The following is a 27,858-nucleotide window of genomic DNA, read 5'->3' as shown; positions in this document are numbered from 1 at the left end:
AATTTCTGTTGTTTAAGCTACCTGATGTGGTATTTTGCTATATCAGCCCTAAGGGACTAATGCATTCCATTTATATGAAATGTCCAAATAGGCAAATCTATCGAGACTGAAAGTAATTGGGTGGCTGTCCAAGGCTGAGGTTAGGGGTGAGGGTGGAATGGGGAATGACTGCTAGGGTTTCTTTTGGGGGTGATGGAAAATAATCTAAAACTAGGTTAGGAGGATGGTTGTAAAACTCTGTGTACATATTTAAAACACTGAGTTGCATGCTTTAAATGGGTGAATTTTATGGGAATTATATCTCAAAAATGCTATAAAAGAAAAAAGATATTATAATAACTTTTTAAAAATAGTACCTTAAAAACTAAACAACTTACCAAATGTCGTATAATTCTTGGAAGAAATGTAAAACATGGAAAATATTTCCTAACAGAAATGGAAAAGGATTTCAACTGCAGTTCTTCTTCAGAAGTCTTTTCAAATATTGAAAAGGAGGTTGCACAAGCTATGAAAAATGCCATCACTGTCACAACTGAGGGCATTAGGAGTTCATCCTTCAATAGAAGAGGCAGCATACTATATGGGAAAACAGAAAAAACGTTAAAAAGAGAATTGTCAATTCAAACCATAATCACTTTGTAAAAAAGTTTTAAATGAGTTTATAAGTACTACACTGAAAATATTATACTGGAAATTGGTTTGACTCACCTAAATGTTGACACAAGTAAAAACCAAGTAGACATAAAAGGAATTTCCCTTAAAACTAAGCAGACTGGTCTAAAATGACAAAGAAAAATATGTTAATCGTAGAGAATATAATTTCAGTGCTTACATGTAAAAATATGAATACATTTTACCTGTCTGATTTTTGAGGTAGTAAGAAAAAACACACACACACACACACACACACACACACACACACACACACACAAAATACTCCATAGGGGCTACTGATTCAGTTTTTTATAACTATCAATGCAAACTAAATGAATCTAGACACAGAGAGGGTGTCAACTCCTCATAACAACTGGAAAACTGCTTCTTCCAGTATCCATTAATGAAACATTTTTTCCCTATCATACAAACAGTAGCTTAAAGAAAGGATCAAACAGAACTGAACATTCAGAGAAAAAGAGCTTTTTCACATATTTCATCCTACTTGGTAAACATGAATATCCTACTTGGTACAGTGGTTTTCAAACTTCTTTTTTATGATCTTCCGTATGACATAATGCTCAGCTAAGTTAAAAACTAAAAGACAGGATCATCATCTGCCACTGCAGAGAGGACAGCAGAGGCAAGGAAGAATTATAAAGGGTTGATGATGGTAGAATAAAAGAAAAAAGGACAAAATGAGTAGGAAGAGGCTACATGAAAAGAGCAATAGTGTAGGAAGAGGAAGCGTAACACCAGTAGATGGAACCACTGGCTTTATCAGAAAGCCGTGTAGGTTCATAGGTCCAAGCTCTGTGACCTCCTTAGCACTACCCCTGGTTGCATTACCTTCTGGATTCAACTGTGGCAGTGCTCCAAAAGAAGGGTCTAGTCAGAAGACTTAAGTCCTACCTAGTCCCATCCCTGCCACTTACTTACTGTTTGACTTTGAACAAATGATTAATTTAACCTTTTTCTTATGTGTAAATGGAAATAATAACAATACCTTGGATTGTTAAGTAGTTGAAAGAACTCTTCTGTGAGTATTATCTAGTGTTTATTTTTTAGTAAAACAAAAATAAAATAACTTTTTACTAATGGTGGTAGTTGTTGAATAATTATTTTTGTTGTTATTATTATTGGTCTCCTTATTTTAAAAGGTTTAAGTATTCTCCTTTCTTAGAAGGATGACTCCTCCTCATGTCAGCTAGAATATGAGATGGGAGGCCTAGGTTTATAAACTGATTGAAAACTACTGCACTAAAAGAAAATACTAGAGGACTTTCAACTTCATTGCTTTATGCTTTTATAATTGGAATGTATTTTTGTTAATTACAAGCACACAGTAGGTGTTCAATAAACATTATTTTCTGTTTCTAGGTCTTAATTCTTTCCCACTTAATCATTCGGTATTCATTTACTGAACATAAGCATTTATTGAAAATGTAGTATGTAAAAACACTGCTCTGAAAGGAATGCAGTGATGATGTAACTCAGCCCTTAACTTCTAGGTACTTAATATTTATAATCAAGCTGCAAAATCGTCTACAACCTCAACCTCTTCTCTGAACCCTTCCTTTCACCACCTTGTTCAAAACAAATCCTGGTTCTCTCCCACTAAGGAAAATGCTGCCCCTCTGCCCTGTCAATTGTGCCTGTTTTGCTATTGTTTCCACAGCCCTCAAACAATTTAAAGGCCCTGAGAAGGGACATAACCTCTTTGCTCTTCATCACTACTTCCACACTACTCTCCCTCTCCCCACCTCAACAATTTCCAGCTTTGAATCTCCTGTCATCTGGCTGTCTATCCCTTATTATTCCTCGTCTTTGTTATCATCCACCAGCCTCAAGGATCACTTCACTCATTACTCAATAATTTCAACTTCTTACACACTGTCACTGTCTACAACCCTACTCATCTCAATTCTTGGCAATTTTAACGTACACATAGATGATCTTCCAACACCCAGACCTCTCATTTGCTGGAACTCCTCTTCTAGTGATCTCATCTTCAGGCCTACACTTAGGGTCATATGCTAGACTGTAAGCCCTCCATAATCACAACTCATCAGTTGCATTCTGACTACTATCTCCTACCTTTTCAGTACTCCAACAATCCCCCCCAATACCTTCGATCCATTGTTCCTAGCACATTTTCACTTTGCCTCACTATCTTAATGGCCTTTTCCCTTCTTACCCAGGTTAAATTCTAAGATCAATCATTATAATCACTCCCATGTATTCAATCTCAAATCCCAAGCAAGTGAGTTATCCTCACTAGACAAAACCATAAACCTGGAAATACCCAACTCTCCACCTGCACTTACTCTGGCCTTACTGAGCAACTGCTCTGGAGGAAAACATTTACCCGCACTAACTATGCTCACTTTAAATACATGATCATGATATTCAAGTGTCCAGCAATTAATATATATTTCCCTAGTCTGTTCATACTCTGTGTCTCCTTACAAAGATAATTCCACCTTCTCCTCTCTTCTCATATTCCCAACAGCTCTAACCCACTCTTTCCTAATGACTTCGTCCTCCATTTCAATAAGAAAACTAAAGCAACTAAAAGAGAACTTTCACAGATGTCACCATCACATCTACTCTCTTCCCAGCATCTGTACTGATACAGTGTGTTCCCTCTTTTTATTAAGATGAACGATTCATGCATCTGTCCACAGCCAATCCTTCCATTTGTGCTCTAGATCCTACTCCACCTGTCTCTGAAGGACACTGCTCCAGCAACTCTTACCTCTCCTGTATCATCAATGTTCCCTCTTACTGACCATTCCCATGCCATTATCTCTCCTATCTGAAAACAAATAACAAACCTCTTTGACCCCACTTTCTCTACCAGTTATTGCTTAATTTCTCTGTTCTCCTTTTTGGCAAAACTCATCTAAAGAACTGCCTACCTATCTCACACCATATACAAAACTGAACTCAAAATGGACCAAAAACCTAAATATAAGAGCTAAATCCATAAGTTCTTAGAAGAAATATGAGGGTAAATATTACCTTGGATTTGGCAATAGTCTGTTAGATACAACATCAAAAGCACAAGCAACAAAAGAAAGAATAGATAAATTGGATTTCATCAAATTAAAAATTCTGTGCATCAAAGAACACTATCAAGAAAATCCAAAGAATGGAAGAAATTATTTGTTAATCATATATCTGATAAAGGTTTAATATCCAGAATATATAAAGAACTTCTAAAACTCAACAAAAAAGAGAAACAACCACTTAAAAATTGGACAAAGGATTTAAGTATTAGGCATTTCTCTGAAGAAGATATACATATTGCCAACAAGGACATAAAAAGATGCTCAACATCATTAGTCTTTAGAGAAACGCAAATGAGAACCAGAATGAGATACTACTTCATACCTACTAGGATGGCAAAAACAATAACAGACAATAACAAGTGCTGACAAGGATGCAGAGAAATTGAACACTTACAATTACTGGTGATAATATAAAATGGTATATCTACTGTGGAAATTAGTTTGGTGGTTCCACAGTAAGTTTACAGAATTATTATATGACCCAGAAATTCCACTCCTGGAGACCCAAGAGAACTGAAAACAAGTGTTCAAACAAAAACTTATACATGAATGTTCATAGTGGCACTATTCCCAATAGCCAAAAGGTGAAAACAACTCAAAATGTCCATCAACTGATGCATGGACAAACAAAATGTAGTATATCCATATGATGCAATATTATTCAGGCATAAAAATGAAGTACCAATACATGGTACAACATGGATGAACTTTGAAAATATTATGCTAAGTGAAACAGGTCAGAAACAAAAGGCCACATATTTTATGATTCCATTTATATGAACTATCCAAATCAGGCAAATCCACAGAGACAAAGTAGAGTAGTGGTTATGGTTACAAGGATTAGGGGAAGGGGAGAATGGGGAATGACTGCTTACTGGGTATGGGGTTTCCTTCTAGGGTGATGAAAGTATTCTGTAAGTAGACAGTGGTGGTAGTTATACAACATTGTGAATGTACTAATAGTGTATTTCACCATTTATATATATATATATATATAATATAGTATATACTTAAATATATATATATTTTAAAGAATCATCTATACTTATCTTCAATTCTTCTCTTCTCATTATGTCTTAAACCCACCCCAATCAGGCTCTTCCCTGCATCACTCTACCAACACTAGCCTTTTCTAAGTGACTTAGAAAAGTCACTTTTCATCAGTGACTTCCATTTCACTATGGCAAATAGTCTATTCTTAACCCTCATCTTATTTGACCTATTAACAGCATCTGATACAACTGATCACATCATGTCCTTTTTTCCCCAGTTTTATTGAGATGTAACTGACGTATAACATTGCACAATGTGAACAAAGTGTACAATGTGATGATATAGGTATATATTGCAAAATGATTACCACAATAAGGTTCATTAACACATCCATCAACTTAAAGTTACCTTTTGTGTGTGTGTGTGCCCTTGTGCGTGTCTGTGGTGACAACTTTTAAGATCTACTCTCCTGGCAACTTTCAAGTATACAATACAGTAAGTCCCCTACATACGAACAAGTTCCATAGTGAGAGCACGTTTGTAGTCCGATTTGTTTGTTAAGTCCAACAAAGTTAGCCTAGGTACCCAACTAACACAATCGGCTATATAGTACCATACTATAATAGGTTTATAATACTTTTCACACAAATAATACATTAAAAAAACAAACACAAAAAATAAGGAAAACATTTTTAATCTTACAGTACAGTACCTTGAAAAGCACAGTAGTGCAGTACAACAGCTGGCATACAGGGGCTGGCATCGAGTGAACAGGCAAGAAGAGTCACTGACTGGAGGAGGGAGAAAAGGTGGGAGATGGTAGAGCTGAAGGATCGTCAGCCACAGGAGACAGAGGGCAAGCTGCAATTTCACTCACATGTGACGCTGAAGGAATGCACATTCGCATCCTTGAAAGTTCGCAACTTGAAGGTTCGTATGTAGGGGACTTGTTAACTTTTGCTAACTACAGCCAGCTACAGTGTATGCTGTACATTAGATCCCCAGAACTTATTCATCTCATAACTGTAAGTTTGTACTCTTTAACCACCTTCACCCATTTCCCCTCCACCCCAACCCAGGCAACCACCAACTTACTCTGTTTCTGTGAGTTTAGTTTCGATGCTTCTATGTCTTAACATTCCTCATTTAAGTGAGCTCATACAGTATTTGTCTTTCTCTCTGTCTGACTTACTTCATTTAGCATAATGCCCTCAAGGTTCATCCATGTTGTTGCAAATGTCCTTACATTTTTTTTCTTTGGCCGCGCCACAGCATGGCAGTGGGATCTTGGTTCCCCAACCAGGGATTGGAACTGTGCCCCCTGCAGTGGAAACATGGAGTCTTAACCACTGGAGGAAGGAAGTCCCCAGGATTTCCTTCCTCTTCTATGGCTGAATAATATTCCTCTGTGTGTTGGAGGGGGGGGAGTAATACGCCACTTTCTGTATTCATCTGTTGACAGGCACTTCCATGTTTCCATGTCTCGGCTGTTGCAAGTAATGCTGTGAAGAACTAGGGGGTAAAGATGTCTCTTCAAGACAGTTAATTTCATTTACTTCAGAAATATTGCTGGGTCATATGGTAGCTGTATTTTTAATTTTCTGAAAAACCTCCATACTGTTTTCCATAGTGACTGCACCAATTTACATTCCCACCAGTAGTGCACAGGGTTCTCTTTTCTCCACATCCTCATCAGCACTTGTTATATCTTGTCTTTTTTTTTTTTTAATAAATTTATTTATTGATTGATTTTTGGCTGCGTTGGGTCTTTGTTGCTGTGTGCGGGCTTTCTCTAGTTGCGACGAGCGGGGGCTACTCTTCATTGCAGTATGCGGGGGCTACTCTTCCTTGCGGTACGCGGGCTTCTCATTGCGGTGGCTTCTCTTGTTGCAGAGCACGGGCTTTAGGCGTGCAGGCTTCAGTAGCTGTGGCACTTGGGCTCAGCAGTTGTGGCTCGCAGGCTCTAGAGCGCAGGCTCAGTAGTTGTGGCACACGGGCTTAGTTGCTCCATGGCATGTGGGATCTTCTCAGACCAGCGCTTGAACCCATGTCCTCTGCATTGGCAGGCAGATTCTTAACTACTACACCACCAGGGAAGTCCCTCTTGTCCTTTTGATAAGATCCATTCTAACAGGTGTGAGGTGATATCTCACTGTGGTTTTGATTTGCATTTCCCCGATGATTAGTGATGTTGAGCACCTTCTCATGTACCTGTTGGCCATCTGTATGCCTTCTTTAGAAAAATATCTATTCAGGTCCTTTGGATTATTTGTTTTTTCTACTACTGAGTTGTATAAGTTCATTATATATTTTGGATAATTAACCCTTTATCAGATACATGATTTACAAATATTTTCTGCCATTCCACAGGTTGCCTTTTCATTTTTTTTTTTTTTTTGCGTTATGCGGGCCTCTCACTGTTGTGGCCTCTCCCATTGCGGAGCACAGGCTCCGGATGCACAGGCTCAGCGGCCATGGCTCACAGGCCCAGCCACTCCACGGCATGTGGGATCCTCCCGGACCGGAGCACGAACCCGTGTCCCCTGTATCGGCAGGCGGACTCTCAACCACTGCACCACCAGGGAAGCCCGCCTTTTCATTTTGATATTTCTTTTGCTGTGCCGAAACTTTTTAGTGTGATGCTGTCCCAATTATTTATTTTTGCTTTTGTTCCTTCTGCTTTTGGTGTCATATCCAAAACATCATTGCCAAGAACAATGTCAAGGAGCTTCTCCCTTATGTTTTCTTCTACAAGTTTTACAGTTTCAGTCCTTACATTTAAGTCTAAGCCACTTCAAGTTAATTTTTGTCAGTGGTGTAAGACAGCGGACCTTGTTATCCTTAAAATTCCTTCTTCACTCAGCTTCCAGGACACCAACTCTTGTGGTTTGCATCCTACCTAGTTGGCCATTGCCATTTGCCTCTTCTCCCAGACCTCTTAATATTGTGTGGCCCAGAACTCAGTCTCTGGTATTCTTCTCTGTCTATACTCACTTCCTTGGTTATCTCATCTAGTCTCATGACTTTAAATGTCATCTCTACTGAGAAATTACTAATTTTATGTCTCTCTCTGGACTCCACTCATATATCCAACCCAGACTTGTATTTAAATACTAACTCAACACCTCCACTTGATGTCCAAAGACACGTCCAACACTGAACTTGGGAACCTCCCACCTTGTTCACATCTAGTGTAATCCTGCTCCACTTGCAGTCTCCCCCATTTCAGTCAATGGCCACTCCATCCTTCCCGTTCCAGGCCAAAATCCATGAACACACCTTTGATTTTTCTCTTTCTCTCACATGCTACATCCAAATCATCGGGAAACATTCAGGCTCTACTGACCACTTCTCACCTCTTCCACTATTACGATCTTGGTCCCCATCGCCACCATCTCTCAACCTGGATAATGGTGATTGCCTTTGCCTTCTAAATGGTCTCTGTGTTTTCTACCCTCGCTCTGTACAATCTGTTCTTGACCTGCCACCAGAATGATCATTTTATTTTTTTTAACAGCTTTATTGAGGTATAACTGATATACAATTAACTGTACATATTTAACATGTATAATTTGATAAGCAAAGTGATCCTTTTCAAACATCAAGTCACGGGACTTCCTTGGTGGTGCAGTAGTTCAGAATCCGCCTGCCAATGCAGGGGACACAGGTTTCAATCCCTGGTCCAGGAAGATCCCACATGCTGTGGAGCTACTAAGCCCGCACGCCACAACTACTGAGCCCGCGTGACACAACTACTGAAGCCCGCGCACCCTGGAGCCCGTGCTCTGCAACAAAGAGAAGCCACCTTAATGAGAAGCCCATGCACCGCAACGAAGAGTAGCCCCTGCTCGCTGCAATTAGAGAGAAATCCCGTGTGCAGCAACAAAGACCCAACGCAGCCAAAAATAAAAAATAAATAAAACAAAACAAAAAAAACACATCAAGTCAGATCATGCATCTTCCTCAAAATCCTTCCATGGCTCCCCGTTTCCTTCAGAATAAAAGCCAAAGTTCCCAATATGGCCTACAAGATCCTATATAATTTACATGCCTGTTACCTCTTTAACTTCACCTCCTATTACTTCCTACATTGACCACTGCACTCTGGCCACACTGGCCATTCTGTTGTTCCCTAAACATATCAGTCATACTCCCATCTTAGGGCCTGGGCACTGGCTGTCTAGAATGTTATTCTCCCAGATATCTACTTGGCTAACCCTCACCTCCTCCAGTCCACTCAAGTATCTCCTCAACAAGGCCTACCTTGACATCCGATTGTTTAAAACTGCAACCTGCACTTACTCCTGTAACCCCAGCTCCAGTACTCCCAACTTCCCTTATCCTCTTTTATGTATCCTTCATGACTTTTATTACCTGCTAACACATTATTTAGTTTCTTATTTTTATTTAATTATTAGTGTCTGTCCTTGAGAATGAAAGCTAAGAAAGTAGGGATTTTTGTCTGTTTTGTTCACAGATATATCCCAGGTGCATAAAACAGTATCTGGCAAATAGCAGGCCCTCAATAAATATTTATTGGGTGAAATATTTGTTTAATGATAGCTTAGCTGGAACCAGGTCAAGAGGAACTTTAAAATATTTGATCAAAATTATATTAAAGTCATGCACTGTTATGAATAATCCAGGTACAGTTGTAGAGTATGAACTTCCAGAAATTCAGGGCCCACGAGCTAATCTGAATAGTCAGATTATAGGTCACTCACTGATCGAGCTCCTTTCTCTGGAGTAGGAATCCTGGGGAAGATTATACATGTTTGAAAGCAATACCTCTCCATAGTTCCATCCCCTGGCACTAGGGATTTGCACAGGGTCAGCCTAGCCTCACATAACAGTGGTCAGATCTAACTCAAGTTTAGACTTCAGGGGATGAAATTAAGCTGCCCTCCCAGTCTGCAATGGTACGAGACTATTTTTTTTTGGAAGAAAGAAGGCTTCCCCATAGCCAGCCCCACCTACTATAAAGCTCTGCACTAAGGTTTTAGTTCAAAGCTCCACCTAATAAAAGCAATACACCCTTCCATTTGTCATTAGTCATTTCATACATGCATCTTCCACAGGAACCTAGCAAACACAGGGTGAGGGGTGTGGCAGGCATGGGTGGAATTGATCTTGGGCAGGATTCAAGTATTCCAATGTGTTCTGGGCAAATACTATTTTAATATTGGGATAATATACCCCCAACTGCCACTCAATTTCTATGAAGAACAGGAAAAAATTTTAATGCTCCTAAAAAAAAGGAGTGTGGTTAGGGATTGCCAATAGGGTCTAAACAAAGGTTTTGACAGAAGAACTAAAAAGGAGGCAACATATAAAAGCCTCTAAAGAGGTTGATGGAGAGAACAGGCTATTGAATAGATGTGGAAATGAATGAGGTGAAAAAGGCAAAGAAGACACACAGGCTCCAACCTAAGTAGAGCCTCTTTGGAAGGCGTTTTTATTAGCATATAGAAAATATAAATGAAAAAAATAGGAAGAAATAAGATATCAGAAATTATTCCATAAAATTTCATCAGTTTAAAATATATCATAAAGAAGTAAAATTGTAAGAGATCATCATTCTGGAAAACATGTAATTTTATGAAATAATTTTATGAAATTATGTAACATTTGCATAGTCTTGATTTGCACTTAGGTGATTAAATGTAAGCAATAAATTTATTTACATATTATAAACACATCACAATAAACAAATAAAACATACTTGAAACATTTTTACTTACAATGATACCAAAAGAATGGACTTTTCATGTACTTGGAAAGAAAATAGAAAGAAGGACAGTGCACAGCTAACCTTAAGGAAAAAGAGGACAAAATCAGACATAACAACTTACAAAATATAATATCAATTTAATTATGAATCTGACTAAAAATCATTTCAAGTAAAATTTTAAAGTTTAATATAGCTTGTAGCTAGAAGGAAAATATATACACAACTCTAATGTGCATAATATTTTATTCAAATTTAATAATCAAAATATTTTGAAAAATAATTATTATAAAGCTATACCTAACCACCTACAACAAGTTCATTGAGTCTCAGTTATTAATAACAAAACTACTAAATAATCCAGACACAACAATCATACCTTCATCCTCCCTTGGAATCTCTGACAATTTAAATTAAAAAGCATGAAGGACAAGTAAGTCAAAATCTAAAACTGGCAAAGTAAATCCATTTTAGTGTTTTTAAAATGTGCACTTCAATAAAATATATTCAATGTTCTATAAAGTAATCACTTGCTATTTGGGATTTTAAATTAATAATGACTTAGATCTATTTTCAGGAGTTTATATTCTGCATATTAGACATTTATCTATATACATCCAATCTAGTTGCTCAAACAAAAAACCTGGATCACTATCTTGTACATGCTATACATCCAATCCATCAGCAAATCCTATCTACACCATCTCCCAAATACAATATCCACTGACTTCTCTCCACTCCCCTCTGCTGACGGCGGCAGAGGAGTGGTCTAAGCCACGCCCACCTTTCTGCTGGGCCACTGCAGTAACCTCCCAACTGGTAATGCTCCTGCCCCCGACAGTCCATTCTCCATTTAGCCACCATATCAGATCATGTAATTTCCCTGTTTAAAATCCTCCAATAGCTTCCCATTACACTTAGAATAAAATCCAAACTCCTACATAATCTGGGTCCTGCCTTCCTCTTCCAGTCTTTCTTACTGTCTCCCTCACTCATTTCACACCAGCCACTTCATATTTGTCCCTTTAATGCTTTGAACATGCCAAATGTGTTCCTGCCTGGAGAAGAAACTTGCTTTTGTCAAGTCAGAGCCCAGATCTTCTTGTAATTGGTTCCTTCTGATCAATCAATCATTCAGTTCCAGGATGAAATGCCACTTCCCTAGAGAGGCCTTCCCTTACTCAATCTGAAGTAGTACCCCCCTAACCAAACCCCACCAGCCCTCTTTTCACATAATACTATTTTCTTCATAATCCTCATCACTCCCAGATATTTTCCTGTTAACTGATTTATTTTGTTTATTGTTCTTCTCCTGCCACTAGCATGAATGTCCCCCAATTAAGAGAGCAGGGATATTAGCTGTCATTCATTTATATGCCAATTCCTAGAAGAGGACCTGACACATTAAAGGGCACTTAATAAATACTACTTGAAAAGATATAGATAAAAGTAACTTTGCTGCTGTAGATATATTAGTATTTATACTATCAATTACCTTAATTATAGACCTATATTAAGAAATAATTCAATTTAAATTGAAAGGAAAAAACACTTTAAAATAATTATAATGGGAAATGTTTTAAAGCTCTCAGAAGTATTCAATAAGAATTTAAAACATTATCAACAAAAATAAAATAAGTCATTAATATGTCTTTTTTATTTTTTAAACACAATGTCTGGTATTAAAACACAAAAAACTAAATAAAATTAGGAAATTAAGAGAAAGAAAATGCTTTTTCTGCTTTATAATCCTAAAAGTAACCATCTCTAACACTGCTAGTTACCGAAACTCTGAAGTTCCATTCCATCATCTTTGAAATATACCTTTATTTAGCATGATAAATAACCATTTTACATAAGCTTGCAAATATTTCAAGTTAGGGCTACTGAAGACATCAGAATATTACTAACCACATCCCTCCTATTCTAAACATTCTATAGAATATTAACTATAGATGACTTACTATGCTTAGAGTTCATTCACAGAATGAAACAACAGACATCATCAATAAAAAGGTAACTTTAAAAAAGAGGAACATGAATCTTTTTGCACTGTGGAACCAATAAGCACTTTTGAAATATTTGACTGACATGCTCTGTTCTGGCTTGTTTTTAGAATGCAATATAAATAAGTGGCAGTCCCAGAACTGAAACTCCAATTTCTAAAATGTTGTCCCTTTAGGGAATTTCCTGGCAGTCCAGTGGTTAGGACTCAGTACTTTCACTGCCAAGGGCCTGGGTTCAATCCCTGGTGAGGGAACTAAGATCTCACAAGCTGCGTGGCATGGCCAAAATTTTTTTTTAAATAATAAAAAATAAAAGGTTGTCCCTTTATAAGTCCACTAAGACTGACTGTTTTCATAAACTAACTCTTCTTGATATTTTAAAAGGATATCCTTTAAATGTCATTTTATAGACCAAGGTACACAGGAACAAATTCTAAATACCACAGAAATACAACCAGGAGGAATCTGTAAACCCACGCAGAGAAACCCTAAAATATAAAATATATACCCGATCCATGTTCCAACTGACACAAGTCATGTTCCTAAAACAGAGATCTGTTCCCTCTCCTTCTCCAAAATCTTTTTTGCTCCTCTTGCACACAAATCAGACTCCAAATTTTTCAGCCCAGCATCCAAGCTCTTACATAATTTGATTCTTTCCGACTCTTCTCTCCCACTAAATCCTCTCCTAACCTCAACACACACATACCCAGGTAAAAGTTACACAAATTTCATTGGTTAATAGCTGTTCCCAGATCATTCCCTATCCCTTCCCACATCTGTACCTTCAAGCTCTTCCTCCTGTCTCGAACTCTCCTGTTATATAACCACCTATTCCAAATCTTGCCCAGCTTTCAAAATTTGGCTCTGATCCCACTTGCTTTAAGAAATAGTCTAAAATCTGCCCTCAAAGTAATATCTCCTTTTCCCACACTATCACAGCACTCCATTGTACCTGACAGAACTTAATACTGTCTGCTTTAGAGCATAATAATTTAAACATGTCTATCACCACTGTTTTCTTCTTTGTATTCCCTCACTGACCACCACAAAGAAATTAAATAGTTGTTGAATTAAACTGTAAGATTCTGATTGCTCAGCCTAGTGCAAAACAGCACCTAAGTATGTCAGACACTCAGTGTTTGCCAAATAAATGAATGTCTTATGTCTCAATCCAATAATCCTGTTCAAAGCAGGAAAATAATTATCTGTATTTTTAAAAGATCAATTGCAGCAAGAATTAATTATCTAAAGTAATAAGAAACTTACCAGAGTAAATTTGAATCCTTTGGGAGAGGGGTGAAGTGTCAATTTTATACATGTAGGAAGCAGGCTCAAAAATGTAAAACAAAAGCTAAAAAATTAATAAAAATTAGACATTTGTTTTCTTTATAAAGGTATATAGCTAAAACAAAGAAACAATTTTTTAATGTAAGGGTCACGTTACTTATCAACTTAAGTTGATTTCAAATTAAAGTTTTTATGTATTAAATAATAAATTCAAGACCAAATAACATTTAAATAAAATCCATACACTTAAAAATGTACACACTTTAATATATACATGATTATATAAAATAGAACAAAATATTATAGAACTAAATATTGCTTATGTTTTTTTAGTATTTAGTATCAATTATGGAAAAGATACAAAGATAGCTAAAAGTCAATTATCAAACAAGAAAACATAACCAGGTATAAAGAGACAATGCTATATTTGTAACACAAACATTCATAAAAGTTACTCACAAGAGAACCTTTTTGGCCCTCAATTTCACAAAAGTTGATTATCTGATTTTCAAGCCCATGATAAATCAGAAAGAACAAGCTAGAAAGAGAGTGGGAAGCTGCTAGAGCTTCTCCTTGTGATGGTTGATGGGCAAGGAGGAAAAAAGAACTCAACAAGCAGAGGAGTCTGGAGCCTCTTAGTACCAAGGCAATCTGTCTTGGAAAGCCCTGAAAACAAGTATTATAATGCAAAACAATAACTAATTTTCCCACTTGAGGAGGCTTTGTGGCTTCAGCTCGACTAGTCTGCTTCCTGTTACGGTGGGCTACAAAGGATACCCTCCAACCAAAAGAACTGGAGGAAAGAGAAAGGCAGCACACACACACACACACACACACACACACACACACACACCCCTCCCAGTTATTCAAACACTAATGTTGGTGCTGCTGTGAAGAGATCTGCAGATGTAATTAAAGTCCCTATTCAATTGATTTTAAGTTAATCAAAAGGGTGCGGCCTTGGGTGGTACCTGAATCACTTGGAAGCCCTTTAAAAGGCTTAGGCCTTCCCTGAGATCAGACTCCAAAGAGCAGTGGGGTCAGTACAGCTCTTCCTTCCCTCTAGATTGCCCCTCCTGAATGTCTGTCTTATGGACTGGCATTCAGTTTGCTTAGCCAGTCCCCCACAATTGTATAAGCCAATTCCTCATAATAAATTCACACACACATACACACACACAGTGATCTCCTACTCATTCTCCTTCTCTGGTCGACCCTGACTGATACACCGCGGAAAATTATGACTCTTCAAGGTTATGTTAAATCATGTTTAATATACTGTTTAAGGAAGACAGAAGTAGGTAACAGTAACTTTCACATAAAATGTTTCAAATAAAAAAGTTCTGTTATACAGAGCAATGAGTTTACATTATGTGGAATATTCACTAATGAAGACTACCTTACTCCCTATGATGCCAGATAAATGAGGTACTGCCACACTTTTAGAGTAGCTTATAAAACACTATATACAAACTTGGTGTCTCTTACCTGATCATTATCTGGATGTGATGTGGCAAAATATCCCTGATCTTCAGAAAGACACTGAAGGTGCACCAAATATTGGCTACTTTATCCTTAAAAGAAATTTGTTAGTTTTACATTCTAGTATAATTGAAAGAAATATTAAACTCCATGAAGTACAGCCCATAATCTCTAAATAGATAAACTCTGGGGTCATGAGAAGCGCTTGTTCACAATTTCATAACTAAGTTGATTAAACTCTCTAAGGAACACATACACACACATTTTTCGCAACAGGAGGTGATCTAGCCAACCATAATTTACATGCGCCCAAGAAATACTTAATATTTTTCGAAGAGCAGCACATTATTCCTAAATACTGAAGTTATTCATCTTTGGAAATTAGTTTCTAAGAGATCTTTACTTTGTCTAATGTAGAACACATATTGTTTGACCCATTTTACCACACACCTGAAATCAGAGTAATCTATTAGCTAATCTCCAAAATATACAAACAGCTCATGGAGCTCAATATCAAAAAAACAAACAACCCAATTAAAAAATGGGCGGAAGACCTAAATAGACATTTCACCAAAGAAGACATACAGATGGCCAAGAGGCACATGAAAAGATGCTCAACATCACTAATTATTACAGAAATGCAAATCAAAACTACAATTAGGTTATCACCTCACACCAGTCAGAATGGCCATCATCAAGAAACCTAAAATCAGTAAATGCTAGAGAGGGTGTGGAGAAAAGGGAAACCTCTTGCACTGTTGGTGGGAATGTAAATTGATACAGCCACTGCGGAGAACAGTATGGAGGTTCCTTAAAAAACTAAAAGTAGAACTACCATATGACCCATCAACCCCACTACTGGGCATATACCCAGAGAAGACCATAATTCAAAAGAACACATGTACCCCAATGTTCATTGCAGCACTATTTACAGTAGCCAGGACATGGAAACAACCTAAATATCCAACAACAGATGAATGGATAAAGAAGATACATATATACAATGGAATATTACTCAGCTATAAAAAGGAATGAAGTTGCATCATTTGTAAAGATGTGGATGGACCCAGAGTCTGTCATACAGAGTGAAGTAAGCCAGAAAGAAAAACAAATACTGTATATTAACACATATATGTGGAATCTAGAAAAATGGTACAGATGAAACTATTTGCAGGGCAGGAATAGAGACACAGACATAGAGAACGGACATGTGGACACAGAGGGGAAGGGGAGGGACAAATTGGGAGATTAGGATCGACATATACACTACCATGTGTAAAACAGATAGCTAGTGGGAATATGCTATAAAGCACAGGAAGCTCAGCTCAGTGCTCTGTGACGACCCAGATGGGTGGGACTGTGGGGAGAGTGGCAAAGAGGTACAAGAAGGAGGGGATATAGGTATACATATAGCTGATTCACTTCATTGTACAACAGAAACTAACACAACATTGTAAAGCAATTATACTCCAATTAAAAATAAATAAATAAATAAAAAGAAAGTAACTATCACCGGCAACTGTACCATCCTACTTCCCTCTGTCGGGCCAATGAAACTGCTCTTCAGATTTTTTTTTTTTTTTTTTTTTTTTTTTTTATGCGTTACGCGGGCCTCTCACTGTTGTGGCCTCTCCCGTTGCGGAGGACAGGCTCCGGACGCGCAGGCTCAGCGGCCATGGCTCACGGGCCCAGCCGCTCCACGGCATGTGGGATCCTCCCAGACCGGGGCACGAACCCGTGTCCCCTGCATCGGCAGGCGGACTCTCAACCACTGCGCCACCAGGGAAGCCCTGCTCTTCAGATTTTGAGGGCAACAAGTGAGTGAAGGTAACCAACAGCACCATCAAAAGTGCATGACACTCATTTTTATAATTATCATGATAAATACCATTTCTGAAATACTAGGTTAGCCAAAAAGTTCGTTTGGGTTTTCTGTAAAATATTATGGAAAACCCCAAACAAACTTTTTGGCCAACCCAATAGAAGGCAAGGCAAATAACCAGGCAGCTTACATGGAGAACTAAACTCTTCTTTATATAGGTATTAAGGTTAGAGGATATATAAAGACGTTAGGAGCACAATTCTCAAAGTTCAAATTACAGCTCTGCCATGCAAAAGCTATATGAATCTCTGACCTCAGTTTTCTGATCTGTAAAGTGGGTATAACAGCTACTTCAGCACTATGGTTAAGGATCAAATAAAATTACATGTGAAGTGCCTGGTACCTAGTAAGAAAGTGGTGGTGATAGCAATAGTGGCCGTCACTATCATCATCCCCACTGACATACAGGGCACACATTTCTGTTCCTTCACAACACCAAATTCTTTCTTAGCCTCTTTCAAAATGCTGGTTCCACCCTCCCACAGATCCACTGAAAGATACTCTATAGCATTTCATATACTCAAAAACTAGAAAGATATATATGCTTTTCTAATTCTTTTTAAAAGAAATATTTATTCAAAAGCAAATTATCTATAAATATGTTGTCTCTGTCTAACTTTATTAAAAGACCTTTTTGTTTCAGAAAAATGGTTTGTTTAATTTAATTACTAACTCTAAATCAAATTATCCATGCAATAAAAATTTAACAAGAGTGATTAAGCTGGCATTAAATGAAATGAAATGAATGATTCTCATTAAAAATTACTATGGATGAAAGCTATATACCTCATAAGGAATTATGAGATCTTTCTGAAGCAAACATGATTATTAGTTTAATAAATAATTTCCTAGGACTAAAAAAAGAATATAAACCAAAAAAACCCCACAAAGCTGTTACCTTTGTAGCTGCAACTCCTCATGCTGTCTTTCATTACGAACCCTATTTCATTAGAAAAATGTATAACTGAATTATGGATCTCAGGATGACATAAACATTACCTATTTGTACAATGTACTGGAAAATGCCAGATGAGCTATAGCTTATGTACCAGATTAAATAACTGGCAAGGAATGACTGCAGGAGGAGAGCAGCTGAAGTGTTTCTACATGAAATCCCCAAAGGTCACAGGGAAGGTACTGTAACAGAAAGGAGCGAGAGAAAAGTTTTTAAACATGCCTCAAATAATCCACGATCAACTGGGAAGAGTCTTCTTAGAACTTGCAGGGTTTGTTCCCTTTCCGTAAAGAACGGCAGCCAGCAGAGAATGAAGGAAGCCACAACAGTACAAGCCAGTTTAATCAACAACACAAACCTAGAACAAAAACAAAGGGAACTGGTAAGATAGGGAGAGGTTAGTAATTCTGAGAAATCAATCTGCGTCTCATTACTATAAATATAATAAATGCAAATGTATAGTAATGTATAGTAAAAATGTATAGTAAAAATCTATGCCACCAATATGGGTTTAAGATGAGAGTCTACTTAAATCAGAGTTAAGAAATTCACAACTATTAAGATGTGCAATTCCCCAACAAGAAGACTATCACCATCCTTCTTAACATTTAACTTAGATGCCATTCCTATGCAGCTATGAAGAAAAATGTCAAATTGGGATGTGTTTCTAGTAAGTATATAATGTAATATGCTCTAAAGGGATGAAATCCTACAGCAATGTTCTAACAAGCCAATTCACATTACCTCCAGTAAATATACATCGGTCAAAATATTTCTCTAGTTAGGAAGATTTAAAATACAATAATATAGAACATGACTTGATCTCTCTTTCCATTTACTCCATAGCCACCAACACATTAATGAGAAATCACCAGAAGGCAAAGGTAAGTATGCCAAATAAATTATCTGAAGTAATTTTTTGAATTCTGTTGTTTAAAAGACACTCACCCTTTTCCTTTGAGGCCTTTCTTAAAACACTTGCCAAGTAAAAAACAAAAAAATGGCAAGGAGTGGTAAAGTTCCATCTGCTTATAATTTATAGCTAAGCAAAACGCCAGGGACCCCAGCAGGTCCCAGTCGTAAGATACTCCAAGAACACCCCACAAGGCAAAGCCAAGACTCACAGAATTATATATGTTTCTGTGTCAAGGAATTATCTCAGTAATTAAAAGAGATAGATTTTGCATTTTATAGAACATTTTTCTTATGTGATTTTGTAATGATACATTATAATGAAAACGATTTCTAAATAAAAGCTGAAAGTATTGAATTGATAAACAAATTTGAAATTACATGTAGTGGCTTCAAATATATTAAATCTACTACTAAACAGAGCAACTGATTTGTTTAGGTTTAAAAGAGCTCTAAATGGTTAACACATAGCTTTGTTTTCTGCTAGGCTATTTCACAATATTACTATAACACATACCAAAATCAATGCTCCAAAAGTTAAAAAAAAAACACCAAACTTACTGATATCACTATTTTTCCTCTATAATATGCATCAATAATATAAATTAATATATGTGCTTGATTAGAAACTAATAACACTTATATGAAAACAATATCACAACTAGATTTTCAGTTGAAAACGGTGAGCTGAGTACTCATGTTTACCTCCTCTCCTTCCTGAGACCCCCTTAAAACGATAGGGAATTTTTTAAAGTATAAATTCACAGCCATAAAGGGAACAGGAAGATGCATTACAAGAGATGAAGATATCAACACATTTCTAGAAGATGGAAAAAGGACAGAGAAGTGGCAACAAATAAACTAGAAGAAGCCTAGTGAATGCACAGAGGAAGCTCAGGCTAGCAAGGAGCCAATCCACCCTGCAAGCCCCCGAGAACTGTGGAAACAAGCAGGTTGGAGTGCTTGAGTATGTTGAAGAGAAAACAAGAGGATGCACTGAAAACTCCTAGATGGAGATGTCAAATCCCACCTCACTCCTTTGCAAAGATTATCCGGCAGCCAAAACATTTACTACCAGGCAACAAAAGAAGGAATATTTCTCCAAAGAAATGGAATAAACTATCTGAGCAACTAGTGTAGAAGTCAACACTATAGTGCAAATTCCTCCACATTGTGACATTTAAGGATCCCAGAGTACTGGCCAGAATCCTGCCATGTACCCTATAGTGGACCAAATGTATAGAAAGCTCACATGCAGCTTTCTCTTCTGCCTTATTCTTAGAATAAATACACCAGGATCAATAGACATATAAGGAACACCTATGACAGAAAAAGGACCAAAGTGAAGAGGAGAAAAGACTGACTCCTAGGAGAATGGAAATAATTCAGGGAACAGTGGGGAAAAAAAAGAGTAAACTGAAATTTAAGATATTAAATGCTTAACAGAACAAATGAAATTTAATAGAAGTGTTACTCATAAAGCAAGACAATCTTCAAAACTATAAAACAAAATGACAAAGAGATGCTCAAGATGGAGCTGAAAGATCTAATATCTGTCTAATAAGCTCAAGAAAGAAGGGAGAGAATTATCAAAAAAAATAATTTATGAGAATTTCCCAGAACTGAAGAACATGAGTCTTCAAAATGAATGACCCATAGTGTCCAAAACAACTGTCAAAAATATCTTTGCCCAAACAAATCATTATAAAATTTCAGAGCCCGAAAAGTAACAAACAGGAACAACAAAAGCAGCAGCAGCAGTAACAGTTAGTAATAGCAATAAATACTTATGTAGTGCTTAGTACCTCCCAAGTACTGCTTTAAATGCTTTACAAATATGAATTCATTTAATTCTCAAAAAGCTTAAAAAATAAGGGTTAATATCATCTCCATTTTACAAATCAGGAAAGTAAAGTAAATAGTGGTTAAAAAAGGGTGTCCCTACAAAATGACATAATCCCCAAAGCTTCCAGAGTTTGATTCAAATCACGGAGAAGATACCACTACGAATTTACCAGAATGGTTAAAAGGAAAATAACTGACAACTGGTGAAGGTGAACACCTGGGACTCCTACACCATTGCTAACAGGAGTATTAACTGGTAGATCATGCTTAAAAACTATATGGGAATATCCAAAATTAAGCAAGTGCACACCCTATAATTCAGCAATTCCACTCATAAGAAATATATTTACATGTGTACAAAGAAATATTTACAAGAAAGGTCAAAGCAACATAGTCATCATAGCCAAAACCTGGAAACACTCCAATGTCTATCTAATAAAATCATGTGTGTTCATGCAATAGATTATAAAGCAATGAAAGAGAACGAACTACTGCTACATACAACTACACGAATAACTCACAAACAGAATGTTGAACCAAAAACACCAAGCACAAAGGAATACCTACTGTGTTGTCTTTTTTTTTTTTAGTTATGCGGGCCTCTCACTGTTGTGGACTCTCCCGTTGCGTAGCACAGGCTCCGGACGCGCAGGCTCAGCGGCCATGGCTCACGGGCCCAGCCGCTCTGCGGCACGTGGGATCTTCCCAGACCAGGGCACGAACCCGTGTCCCCTGCATCAGCAGGGGAACTCTCAACCACTGCGCCACCAGGGAAGCCCTGTGTTGTCTTTTTCATAGAAAGTTCAAAAAAGGGGGAGAACCAAACTATAGTACTAGCAGTCAGTTAAGTGGCTATCTTTGAGAAAGGAGGAGGGAGAACTACTTGGGATGCGTACAGGTGTGGTTTTGGATACTGGCAATGTTCTATTTCTCGACATGGATAATAGCCAATTCATTTACATTTTGTGTACTTCTCTGTATGAGAATATTTCAAAGTAAATATAGTATTTAAAAAATCTTGTAGGGCTTCCCTGGTGGCGCAGTGGCTGGGAGTCCGCCTGCCCATTCAGGGGACACGGGTTTCGTGCCCCAGTCTGGGAAGATCCCACATGCCGTGGAGCGGCTGGGCCCGTTAGCCATGGCCGCTGAGCCTGTGCGTCCGGAGCCTGTGCTCCGCAACGGGAGAGGCCACAACAGTGAGAGGCCCGCGTACCGAAAAAAAAAAAAAAAGCTTGTAAACAACGTTTTTCTTTTCTTTGTTATCAATGTTCTTGATATTATCAAAACTATCTAGAAAGCCATGATCCTATAATGCCAAAAAAAAGGGCTCAATTAGGAAAGAGGACTGAATAAAAAATACGATGGAAGTAACTACCTATTTGAATATTTTTGCAAGTCCTTTGACAGATATACATTTTAATTTTATAACTAAAACAGATTGGCACCAAAAGGAAAAAATTTAATTAAGCAATCATGGTGTGGATTATTTATTTTCCTTTGGGACAAACAGTATATTTAATACATTAGAAGATAAACTGGAGAGCCATGTACAGATTTTATCAACTTTCCTCTATAATTTGTTTATTTGAAATGTTTCCTTATTTTAGGTATCAAAAATTACACACATAAAATCCACATAGATTTATTCAATTTTAGTTTCCTAAAGCTCCCAGCTACCACTATCTGTTAGAGGAACATTCTGTTTTAAAACTCAAAAACTGGAAGACTGTTTTTGTAAGCATCAGAAAACATTTACAAAAGATAGAAAATGTTTCACCTTTTCAGAATTAGCTCCAGAACAGCTAATCAGTTACCAATATTCTGTTCCCAATCCAAATAGTTGTGAAAAAAACATTGCTACTTTTAATTTGTACTTTACCCTTCAACTAAACACTTGCTGAAGAGATTCTTTTACCATTTAAAAAATGGTTTATATAAGCAAGAACCCTAGTAAATAAGACGTTACTAGATGACAACATTATACAAACTGAGCCTAGATTTCATGATATGCATCTGACTTCATTTCTAAATTAGTAAAGGATACTGAAAATGTCCATAGTCGATAAGAATAAGGCCTGGATACAGCAATATGCATAATGCATTAGCAATCTGTAAAGAAAATTATTGTGAAATAAGAAAGTAATCTGTTACTTGAATCAAACCGGGTAAAAGTGTAGTTTCATTTAACACAGTAGCAAATGTTCCCCTCTTACCTTCTATTTATCGAAATACTCCATTTTTATAAAGCAACTCTTTAAACACTAAAGTCTTCATGGAGGTGACGTAGTATACTTCAGTAAAAAGGAAAAAAATCCCTAAAAGGTGTTGTCTGAGAAAGCACTTTTTAGATATATAAATCAGATAAATTAATCTAATGATTAATCTATATAAAATGACCAAAGAGAATAGTCATGGGACTTCCGTGGTGGCTCAGTGTTTAAGAATCAGCCTGCCAGTGCAGGGGACACGGGTTCGAGCCCTGGTCCAGCAAGATCCCACATGCTGCGGAGCAACTAAGCCCGTGCGCCACAACTCCTGAGCTTATACTCTAGAGCCCACAAGCCACAACTACTGAGCCCGTGAGCCACAACTATACTGAGCCTGCACACCTAGAGCCCACGAGCCACAACTACTGAGCCTGCATACCTAGAGCCCGTCCGTGCTCTGCAACAAAGTGAAGCCACCACAATGAGAAGCCCGCACACTGCAACGAAGAGTAGCCCCCGCTCACCGCAACTAGAGAAAGCCTGCACGCAGCAACAAAAACCCAATGCAGCCAATAAATAATAAATAATAAAATTCTAACACAAACCATTTGATTTTTTTAAAAAAAGAGCATATTTGTTAACTGTGAATATATCGCAACTTTTCAAAATGACTTTCAGTTGTCATTCTCACAAGCCAACTCAAAATTCAGATTTACCAGTTAAGCAATAAATGTAGCATGCTGTGCATTTCAGCAGTAATAACTTCTAAAATTCAGTGCATCTTATTACTATATTTGGACATTAAAATAATTACTCTAAGTTAATGTTTCTAAATGAAATTAATTGACAGAAGATATACTGTTCCCTATTATCTATTCCCAAAAGCATGACTTCCTTAAGCTCTACACTTAATAGTTAAGGTAATAAAACATTTCAGAGATGAAATGTCAGGTTACTTCAAAACTTACCTTTTTCTTAGTTGAGATTTCTTTTAAACAACAGCAGTACAAAACCACTGCAGGTATGTAAATCAGCAAATCAGCAATTAACACTGAAATAACAAGCAAATGATTTTAAGCGTTGAGTCCATCAGGGTCTACTATAACCTATTAACAGCCTTCCTCCAACCCCGAGTGGGAATTCTATTAACACAAGGTTCCTACCCACTCTGGACAAGTCCTTTCCATGTTGAGCACTTTCCATTCCCTTCACCTGTGCCTAATTTCAACTGATACAGTACTAGAGTCTCTTAATTTTCTCTAACAAATTCACATATTAAATCAATTAGCTGTATCTAAAACCAGTTCTCTCTTTGCTCTGACTTGGACATAAAAATTAAGAATACTCAAAGCAAGGGAAGGAAACTTTTATTTTCCCCTCAGTATCCGTATACTCCAAATTTTCTGATGTGAACAATACCTCAAACGTGGAGATGCATAGGAGAATCTTTTTTAATGTGAATATTTATAAAAATTCATAAATTTTTGCTAATTAATGCCTACAAAGAGCTTGATAGGTCCAGGTGAGGAGGAAACTGAAAAAAAGTGGGAAAAAAAATAAAGCAATTCATAATTCTGAATGTTCAGTCCTTTTAGAACAAAGAAAAACTATTAAGTTCTTCAACAGTACAACACAGCTATCCAAAAAAGCCTGTTTTTGTCTTGTACCACACATATATATTTGTGCACAATAAGATAAATGATAGTAAACTGTCAGTGTTAGATGCATGCAATCCTATTTTCAGCTCCAGATGCCACATTTTAGATGACACTGACAAACTGTAACATATTTGAAGGAGCACAACCAGAGGCCTCAAAACCATAATCACATTCAAGAAACTGGTTGTCTAAGAAACAGCTGAAGTATTTACGAATGTTCAACCTCAACAGGAGATGACTTCAAATGTCTGAAGGGTGTTAGATATATAAAGGATTGGACTTGTTCTATGTAGCCCAAGGAAACAGAACCTAAAATGACTAGTGAAGGTTCAATATAAGAAGGAAATTTCTAATGACTGGGGCTCTCTGAAAATAGAATAGAGTCTCTAAAGGCTGTAAGTTCCCTGCAGATACAGGTATTGGCTCAGAAGCTAAATATCATGTGGTGAGTATGCGGTTCAAAAAGGATTAAAGCATTTGGGAAGAGGGAGTGGTGTGAGAGAGGGAAAGACGGGCAATACAGAGGTTATCTCTTGGGCCTGATATTCCATGACTGGATGAATAGTAAAGAGAACAAACCCTGACTAGATTTAGACTAATTAAGGAAAAGACCCAGGCTAGCATTAAAGCCTAAGTCTTGTAAAGCTTTTTAAAGAAATTTAAGCTTATTACTTTCAACTTTTAAACAGCACACAATAAATGCTCAATAAACATTTGTTGTAAAGATTAATTTAGCAACACTGCAAAGCAATACAATATATGACATACAGCTGTAATTCACTGTAAAAGTGAAAGGGATTTATTAAAGCAACAGCCTAAACAAATAAAACTTTAATTTAGAGCTAACCAACTTCAGGTGAGCTATTAATATTAGCCTCACTTTACTAGGCCTCAGTTTCCTCAGCTTACAGTAAGGATAACAACAGTATTTACCTCATTTGTGTGTCCAAATTATTAAGGGAGATAATAGTAAATGTAAAGCACCCAGAATTATTAGTTTCTACCCTTTTGTTTTTTAGCTTACATATACATTTGCTCACATATTATACATATATATGCATATTTATAGTTACACAACTATAAAAGTAAGGACAATAATAGAACCTGTCATCAGTTCAAAAACAATTTTAAGTCAAATTTTACACTCAATGCCTATTGCTCTTTTACCTGTCGCACGCATGAAGAGCTTATGTGCCTGACTCTCATATCCACGTGATGTATGGAGAGCAATCCAGTCTGGATTTATAAACTTTGCCCTGCAAATCAAACATATGTACATGCACTTTATTCTCCAATACTTTTAGCAATAAGGACATCTGAGGACATATGAATCTATTTTGAGAAGAGGCCATTGCTCCTATAAAGCAATGGAGTTAAGGCTTAAGCTTTACTCTTTCTATTTAACCATGTGAAACTGACTAACGCTATCAGAATCTGCCATGCTTATCTTCCAACAAACCCATGTAGCGTGTTAACTAAAAGCCCTACCTTCATGATTCTTCCAGTGTGAAAACAATCTTATGTCACATTTCATTTATTAAACATATACTTTGTAAAGAGCAATACACTAATATTGACAAGAGGATCATAGTTTTATAATTTATAATCTTTTCAGTTATCATAATAGGCTATAATAAATAGCTATTAATCATAAATCATTGCATAAAACTGAACATAATTATTAAAGATAAATTAAGTTTTCAATCATATTACATTCTCCAGAACACTGCAAAGTATATCTGATTATCCTGAAGTTTGGAAACTTATTTTTAATCCAGGACACTAATTTTTACAAAATATGAAATAGAACAAATAAAATGAGTTCAGAAGATAATGTGAAGAAGTTCCTCAAATTTCGGCTGATACACTTCAAGTCTGAAATGGAATACCAGAACAGAGTAGAACTGGTTCTCCACTAAATAGAAGCACCTAATCTTCTATAAACCATTCCATTTCTGTAAAAGAAAAAGGAATTCCAATCCCGATCTTAAATCATAAGTGAAACACTATGGTACTTCTAGTTTCTTACTTGACAGGTTAGTCAGAATACCATTTAGACCTTTATTTCTCATTTACTTTGGGCCATTCCAGGAAAAAAGCTTTCCTATGCACAACTAACTGTATTAGATATATTTCTCAGTAATCCATGCATAGTTGGTAACACCTCTACTTCAAAACAAAGCTAGATTTTTGCGTATCTTCCTAGACTTTCCTCCAAAAAAGTTATGAAAATAGTCAAACTCTGATAAACTTTCCTACAATCCAATTATAAAGGTATGGTGCTCTACAAACCATAATACAATAGTAGCTACAAACGATTTCTTCTCTATTCAACAAACCCTTCCTTACTACATCTGCTAGGGCATAAATATTTAAAGTTATGTTAAGGAAGAAAAACTTACACATATGCACATAAAAGACTATGATAAGCTGTAAGAGGTGGATAGTCCAATCCCCAATACTGTAAGTTGTTATCACTGCCATTAAAATACCTGAAAAGGAAAAAGAAAGCACCATTCCAACAATCAATATTCAAGAAATACTTATATTTAACATCTCACTTCATTTAACTTAATTAACATGAAAAAATGTTATACAAGGTTAAAAAAAAATTCATCTAAACTTCTCCCCCTCCTAAAAATTTTTGTGAACTCACAATTAAAAGTTGTTATTGAGTAGTGTGACTAAATAATTTATTGTCAAACCAAGGTACTCTTAAGAAAGAAGCTGTAAATAATTAAGCCATAACAATAGAGGCAAACCAAGATTCTCACAGGCAAACCGGAACTTGTTATCACTCTACTATTAGTAAACTTAATGACCAATACTTATACAAAAGAAAATATGCAACGAAAAGAGAATTTGCTTCTGACGGTCTAAAAAATTAAAGAAACAATATGAAATCACAATTTAAATAAAAAATGAATGTCAAAGACCACATAAAGATTTGGTTTACAAAGAAAGAAATATTGCATGAAACAGGTATACTTTTATTAATAACACTTTGAACACAATTCAACCAACATGTAATGAGAGCCTATTGCATGCAAAATTCTGTGAATTAAGGAAGAAAGCTAGATCTAATGTTCATAACTTAACAGGCTCCTCTAACTGGTCAAAGTGGGAAGGAACGAAATTATATTCAAGAGTGTTATCATTAACTTCAAAATGT

The 27,858-nt window shown here is 36.7% G+C and overlaps 1 protein-coding gene across 5 annotated transcripts in view; it reads right to left on the bottom strand.

Moving 5' to 3' along the window:
• ALG6 (ALG6 alpha-1,3-glucosyltransferase) overlaps positions 1-27,858 on the bottom strand; it is a 58,761-nt gene that overhangs the window by 6,879 nt on the left and 24,024 nt on the right. For all 5 annotated transcript variants that reach the window (XM_032630757.1, XM_032630773.1, XM_032630776.1 and 2 more), the window contains 11 exons: positions 27,089-27,178; positions 25,854-25,942; positions 23,997-24,079; positions 22,866-22,930; positions 19,013-19,198; positions 18,287-18,422; positions 15,234-15,319; positions 13,725-13,809; positions 10,463-10,533; positions 709-777; positions 378-576 (listed from right to left, as the gene is read on the bottom strand). In XM_032630757.1, the coding sequence (XP_032486648.1) occupies positions 378-576; positions 709-777; positions 10,463-10,533; positions 13,725-13,809; positions 15,234-15,319; positions 18,287-18,422; positions 19,013-19,198; positions 22,866-22,930; positions 23,997-24,079; positions 25,854-25,942; positions 27,089-27,178 (1,159 nt within the window). The remainder of the gene's footprint in view (positions 1-377; positions 577-708; positions 778-10,462; positions 10,534-13,724; positions 13,810-15,233; positions 15,320-18,286; positions 18,423-19,012; positions 19,199-22,865; positions 22,931-23,996; positions 24,080-25,853; positions 25,943-27,088; positions 27,179-27,858) is intronic.

This window comes from Phocoena sinus, chromosome 1, assembly GCF_008692025.1.
Source record: "Phocoena sinus isolate mPhoSin1 chromosome 1, mPhoSin1.pri, whole genome shotgun sequence".
In the NCBI taxonomy this organism is placed as follows: domain Eukaryota; kingdom Metazoa; phylum Chordata; class Mammalia; order Artiodactyla; family Phocoenidae; genus Phocoena; species Phocoena sinus.
Note: the sequence above shows the minus strand (reverse complement) of the source record. Positions and strands in the feature narration are given on the sequence as shown.